General features: G+C 50.7%; 2 protein-coding genes across 2 annotated transcripts; one reads left to right on the top strand and one right to left on the bottom strand.

Moving 5' to 3' along the window:
* Positions 1-126: 126 nt before the first annotated feature.
* On the top strand, positions 127-961 carry GLOTRDRAFT_130764 (uncharacterized protein; the record flags this gene model as incomplete). Its single annotated transcript, XM_007869581.1, has 5 exons — positions 127-164; positions 224-612; positions 676-726; positions 802-879; positions 948-961. 5 exons carry the CDS (start codon positions 127-129, stop codon positions 959-961), a joined length of 570 nt encoding a protein of 189 aa, XP_007867772.1.
* A 404-nt stretch (positions 962-1,365) lies between these two features.
* GLOTRDRAFT_94687 (uncharacterized protein) lies at positions 1,366-2,452 on the bottom strand (the record flags this gene model as incomplete). The annotated part of the gene is made up of 2 exons (XM_007869582.1): positions 1,366-2,015; positions 2,110-2,452. 2 exons carry the CDS (start codon positions 2,450-2,452, stop codon positions 1,366-1,368), a joined length of 993 nt encoding a protein of 330 aa, XP_007867773.1.
* Between the last annotated feature and the right edge of the window lie 4,394 nt (positions 2,453-6,846).

Below are 6,846 nucleotides of genomic sequence, written 5' to 3' on the forward strand. Positions count from 1 at the left end.
TGCTCTCGTTACTGTGATGCCTCAACAAATTGCATCTCAGGATGCGTGAGTGCACTGCTCTCCTCTTGCCGAAAGATCACAATAATGGCTTCTAGTCATCATTCCCTGCACGTGTCTCCAGAAACGATGTCAACCCTCCAAACCGTGGCTGCACCTCGGGATACGTGAGTCTTGCACTGCTATAGCGGGGGGCGACATGGGGTGCTTATAGAATGCCCGCAAGCACGAGCGAACCAGCCCAAAAGCCACGGCACGTCAGAACAGTTGAACGCTGGATAGTTGGCGGCATTATCATTACCTATGAGGAGGCCGTAGCCTGGGCCAACCGATTGCGCGCCACTCGAGGAGATTTCCCCCTTGAGGCAACCCGAATAGACTATTACCAGGTGCTCGTCGAGATCCAGGAGAGGGTCCTAAAACTCCGCGGGCGGGGGGCCATGTACTGGGGCTATCGTATAAAGGATACGGTGATGCGCACGCACATGATGATTATGACGCGATATGAATCAGCGCGGGTGCCGGTCGTCAATGGGGTGCCAACGCTCACGCCGGCGCAGAAACGGTTGGGTCCGGTCGAACGCATGGCCCAGAGGACATTGAAGGAGCAGGAACGTGAGTGAGAATCCTACTTCCTGGTATGTAGCTAGGACTAATTGATTCTGAACGCGCTTGTAGAGGTGCAGTACGTAGGGTACAATGCTTATCCTTCCAACACGCCGCCCTACTGTTGAATATCGCGCGTTTGTATCCTGCTTGTTATTGATTGTATGACTATGAATCAATGTGATCATGCCCTTATAGCCTACTACACGCTGCCCCAGGCTTGCAACAACAAGGCTACCGTTTCCAAGTGCTCTGCATTTGCAGGTTACGATCCAGGTGAGTAAAGGTCAGCTCTTCCTGCCCCTGAGTCGTCAGAGATACTGAATACGAGTGCCTCATTGCAGCTTTCACGACGTGAGTCGTCCGCTGAACTGCGGAATGCGTAAAAGTAAACCCTCGCTTTTGCAACCGAGTCGACGCTCAGTACGTTTGGATTTGCCACGAGCACGCTCGTCGAATTATATGGCTTACCCTCCCGTCTGCTGTGCTCGGTCCTGTGGCACGCAGCCCTCACAGTGACACTGATACTCTCAACTGTCTTTGACCAAGGTACTCGCATGCGGGGATATCGACGTCGAGGTTGCAACCGAGTATACGGATACAGGTTGAATGTAACACGACACTGTCTGATTTTTTTTGCGATCGAAGGGATATAACGCAGTCGAATTTATACATCAATTTCTAACGAAAGCACTACAATTTGCGAACACGACATGCTACTGTACAGACTACATATATGTCCTGACCACCGTGATGACCCTCCTAGTGGCCCGGCACTGGCAGGCCCAGGGCTTCGAGGAAGTCGACGTCCATCGGCGAAGGAGGGCCACCCACCTCGTCGCGGTTCCAGTGACGAGAGGCAATGTTGCACAGGTCCATAGTGAGTGGATCGCCGGGCGCGAAGATATCGATGGGGTCATCGACCACGACTTGGTCACCGTTGATCTTGAAGCGCTGGAAATAATTTCCATCGAGCAGGAAGCCGCGCAGGTCGGGGTCCCTGTAGTTATGTTTCAAGATCATCTTCATGTAGAGCGACATCTGTGCTTTGCCCTCCAGGGCCTCCATGTTCTCCAGAAGGACAGATACCGCATCATCAACTACGTCACCAGCATTTTGATCCCCTTCCATGTCTTGAAGCTGCATACCGTTGTCCTCGCCCTCCCCGTCCCCATCATCCTTGCTCTGGTCCTCACACTGGCCCTCCCCTTCGCCCTGGTCCTCGCCCTTGCCCTCGCCAGCCTGGTCAATTCCGTACCAACTTTCGAAACTAGCTTCGCCCTCGTTGTCGTATTCTTCCGCTTGTGGTTCTACTTCCTGTGTCACGATGTCCACCTTGCTCAGCTTGATCTCTACGACGGCGCAGACATACTGCTGGCGTGGCTCGTCGCTGTCGGTCGGGATAACTTTGACTACGAGGAAATCAGGATACATTTTGACCGGTGTTGCTAACACGGTGTTTAAGCAACTGAGTACCGAGAGCTCCAATCATTGTAAATCACTCACCTGCGCTACGGCGGCCCAAAAACTCGGCTCCTGTGGACCCCACAGAAATCTTCAGGGGATTTGTGTTCTTAGGCACATATCCCACTCTTCGCAATATAGCCTGGGGGATGACAGAGAAGTTGCGACGAGGAGGGAAGCAGGAATGTAGATATGTATTGTCAGCACCATAAAGTTGGTGCTCCCCGCGGACATTGGCCATAAGTGTTCTTTTCAGGTTCCATATGACTACCCGCTCGATTTGATTCGCAATGTCAACGGGATGTGGGGGATCCTCATGTTGTAGACGATCAGGAAGTAGCTCTTCGAGAGAACTGCTAAGTGAGTGTCGAACCCGCAGCGGCATTTACGATAGTGTCTGTGGGGTAGCCGAGCTGCAGTAGAGTCAACACTTGACTATGAGCGCAGTATCACGCTTCATATCTTCTGTTGCCGTGAAGGTGATCGCTGTGGAAGTGCACAGGTTGCCCATTGTCCCTCCACAGCACAATGGATGTAGAGCTTTCCTTGACCGAATATGGAACCAACCGAACGGATGGAAGGGGTCTTCGGACTTCCTCGAGGTCGCAGTGGCAGTGTATCGTAGCAGACGAAGTTATACGCACAAAAGGCTGAGAATCATAGGTTTTAGAAGGACATTGTTCGAACAGAACACATGGGTCTTGGGATGACTTGAGACTCGGCTTCCTGAAATATAGAACAAAAGATGCTGGATGCTTGGATCAGAAGATACACACGAAACCGTGGTTCCTCGGGTTCCTAGCGTACTATAATCTTTCCGAAGCAGCATGACATTCGATATTGCAAACAGTGCTGTATAAAAGCATAAGGGGTATGGACAGGAAGTAACGGTTCGTACCTTTGGCATTGTCGATAGACAATGGCTGGATCTCAAGAAGCCTTCGATGAACACCTGATATGCGGAATCCGAAGAACGCCAGAAATGAACATCGTATGTATTGCATACTCGATGGTTCCGCAAAGGAGCAGGACGTCCAGTATTGCAGTTCTTTCTGGAAGAATTATCCGCCATACATTCTGCATTGTTCATACGCAGTGTCTCAATCTTGAGACGGCCTTCGACGAGAAGCTAAGAAGGCTTAGAACGGTTCACTGCGTCAGCACAGGATGTCCTGGACAGAAGAGGGCATACAATAGATGAAGCTAACCTTCCTTTCACTTGCGCATTATGCTTACAGCCAGATCTGGGCATCCCAGAGCACTGTCTCGCAGGTACGCTGAGATAGTCTGCATCCAGTCGCGCGGCACTTGGCACATTAGGCATATTCGGACCCTGTAGTGTCACGTGCACTCATTTAGGACACGCTCGCTGCAGTGTCGAACGCGAGTATGAGCGCGTTTGAAGCTCTTTCAGGTTGTCCTTTGCCTTCACAATGTGTGTGTAGCCTTATTATGTGTATTCCAGAGCAATAGAGAGGTAAGGGAGACATGAATCCTCATTAACTGCTACATTTCTGCTGTTGCCATGCAGTTTGTGCTGATATATGATGCTTGCCAATTAAAATATACATTAATTTATCCATACTCTGCTTTAGTCTGGCATATACCCTTCCAATGTGCACCGGGTGCAAGGTGCGAGGGCGCTATGGCTCACAAACACGCCGGGGAGGCAAAAGGATGAGATGGTGTCCAAATTAGGAAGAGCCAGAGGCGCTGAGTCAGCAACTCTTGCCATGGTCCTCTCGCATTTTCTGAGTGTTTTGATGCTATGAAAACACATAACTGTACCATTACAGGGTATTCAAGTGTAGATGCAGTCAAAACAGATCCTGGTTATGCATCCAGGCAGCGAAAGTAGAGCAGAGAATAGAGGCAAAGGCCGTGGGACAATTCACGTGATGTTGAAATCGGTGAGCCAGCCAAGGCAGGCGCGACTGGAAGCAGACCGTTATATGCCGACCGCCCTCCACCTGCCTTATAAGGGAGGCAATACGGTCTGACTTCGGGAGACTAACGCTGAGACTGATTCCGAACAGATGCAGCCACCTGCCAGTGACCACGTGACTGTGACCGCCTAACGCGGCGTACAATAACCCTGGCGGCGCGTTCACCCATCTTACTGCAGAGTAATACCTCCTGCTGTGTCCTGAAGCAATGTCTGAAACGGCTCCCCAGCCTCACAATACGTAAGGAGGTTCTTGCTTTCATGAGGCGAGACTGAGTACTCATTTGTAGATTTCCTGCAAGCACCGAACCAGCGCAAAAGCCACGGCGCGTTGGAACAGTCGAACGCTGGATAGTTGGTGGCATGATTATTACCTATGAGGAAGCTCTGGCCTGGGCCAACCGACTGCGCGCCACTCGAGGAGCTCGCCCCCTTGAGGCCAACAGAAGAGACTATTACCAAGTGCTCATCGAGATCCAGGAGAGGGTCCTAGAACTCCGTGGGCACGGCGCTATGTCCTGGGGTCACCCTACAAAGGACGCTGAAATGCACTCGCACATGATGATTATGACTAAATATGAACCAGCGCGGGTGCCAGTCATCAATGGAGTGCCAACGCTCACGCTGGCGCAGAGACGGTTGGGTCCCGTTGAACGCATGGCTGCAAGGACGTTGAAAGAGCGCGAACGTGAGTAGGAGTCCGAATCTGTGCTCTGTTGCTTACGCTAACTGATTAGGAACGTGCTGGTAGAGGTGAAGTACGTAGGGTACAATGCTTTCCCTTCCAGAACGCCGCCCTACTGTTGAACATTGCGCGTTTGTATTCTGATTATTATTGTTTGTATGACTATGAATCGCTGTGAACTGTGTCCTTATAGTCCATTGCACGCTACCTTAGGCTTGCAACAACAAAGGTATGTCACCAGAAAGGCAGTACTGACCTTCACGCATTATAAGATGTTATCCCTGTTCCATTTCCCATTTTCCGTAGCCTATGACACTGGGATACCCATGCCGTGTGAGACACATTGATCGTGATTTCCGGAAGTGTGAGCGCTCTGCGTTCGCGCGTTGGTGTGCAGGTGAGTGTGGATAGCTCTTGATCTCCTGAACCATCGACAAAACTGAATGCCAGCCCCCAATGGGAGCTGTCCCGGCTATGGCTCTTATACAGTGCGCTCCAGCACGTCATCCCCTATTCAATGAATCACCGCTTTGCGAGACCGGTCTATTCACAAGCTAGCCTCTCCGCCTGCCGCTCAGATCCTTCCCTTCCACCATCCCGCCCCTACCTCCTCCACCCACCCCTTTCATCGTGTTCGGCGCTCCTTGTCACGCCTCACTGGTCCGCGTGGCATGTCCAAGAATGCAATCTGCACGACGGGTGTGTGCGGGCTGTGACTGAAGCGCATGGGCACGTTCATCCGCGAGCAGCAGCACCTGGTTCACACTGCCTTTCTCACACTGCTTGATTTGTTGTCTTCGCTGTTCTCCCCAGTGACCCGGAACCTAGGGCAATGCGGTGGGAATCGCGTCAGATGTATCGAGATGTATCGCCTTGGGTTTCTTCACCACCGCCGTTTATCTGCAATAGGTGCAACGAAAGTTGTAGCTCTAGCGTATATTGTGTACGATCTCTAAGGAGAGAATCACCGAACTCTGGTCCCCAGCGCTTTCGATATCGATGTGACACGCGCCGCACAATACACGCGGTCACGTGCTTTCCCATCACCCACATCGTCGCGCTTGTGGCTTCAAAATTGAGACTGCACCTGTAAATGCAATCCTCCCAACAAAGTTGAGGATGCGCGGCCCGTAAAAGGAAGGTCGAGGCCATCGTGAAGTGACTGCACAGACGGCTGTGCGGCAAGTCTGCGCAGTGCCTATGTTGCGTTTCCACGGTCTCTGGCCATTTGAATTCGAGTCTCGACACCAGAACGATGCATATATTATATGTAGAGTACGTAGGGAGGTATACGAAGTATTTTATGTGATATGTACTGAGAATTACAATCTCGTTGGGATGAAAAAGGGGGGTGCAGCAGGTGGCGGCTGTGACTCTTGACACACTGATATCAAAGTTTTTCTTCTCTACAGGCTTGTCCGCATAATATCAGGATGGTGTGGAGTGTATCATAAGTGATGATAAAATACATTGAAGCCCCAAGAGTAAGGAGTTTTATTCACAAGTGATGCATACATCTTGACAATCTGTCGGAAAAAAATGATGGTGCCCAAAACACACAGCTAGGCAATCGAACCCGTGGGCTCGAGCATCGGGTATTCCTGTCCCTACAAGACGCTCACCATCTAGACTACAAGAACATGGCATACAACGATGTCTAATGTTATATATCGCACACAGTGTCTACACCGCCGTCGCATCCAAATGTCTGACAAACATCAGTGCGAGACCTTATCTGGGCATCCCGTCGGCACCTCTCCGCGATGTCTTGTCAACGTTCCACAAACAAAGCATAACCGGGGCAATATCGATGTTTGCTGCGCTACCTTGGAGCAATATCCCTGACACCTTGGTATAACCTTGCTTTAACATCGGCGGGATGCATGCCTGGGCTGTCTCGATGCACTCCCCTTGGCCAGAAGTAATAATATATAATATAAATGTACACAATTTCTATTCTCTTGATGACTGCAGATACACTTTGAATTTCTTTGTCCAGTATCATACTCAATACCACATGTAATAAGCTACGAATGTGCACATTACCAGTGTGTATACCATAGTGATGAGAACAGAAGAGCCTCGAAACATTATTCCGCGTCAACCTGATCATCAGTCACCTTGTCATCGACAGCGAATTGTGCGACAG

This window comes from Gloeophyllum trabeum (genome assembly GCF_000344685.1).
Source record: "Gloeophyllum trabeum ATCC 11539 unplaced genomic scaffold GLOTRscaffold_00010, whole genome shotgun sequence".
In the NCBI taxonomy this organism is placed as follows: Eukaryota; Fungi; Basidiomycota; class Agaricomycetes; order Gloeophyllales; family Gloeophyllaceae; genus Gloeophyllum; species Gloeophyllum trabeum.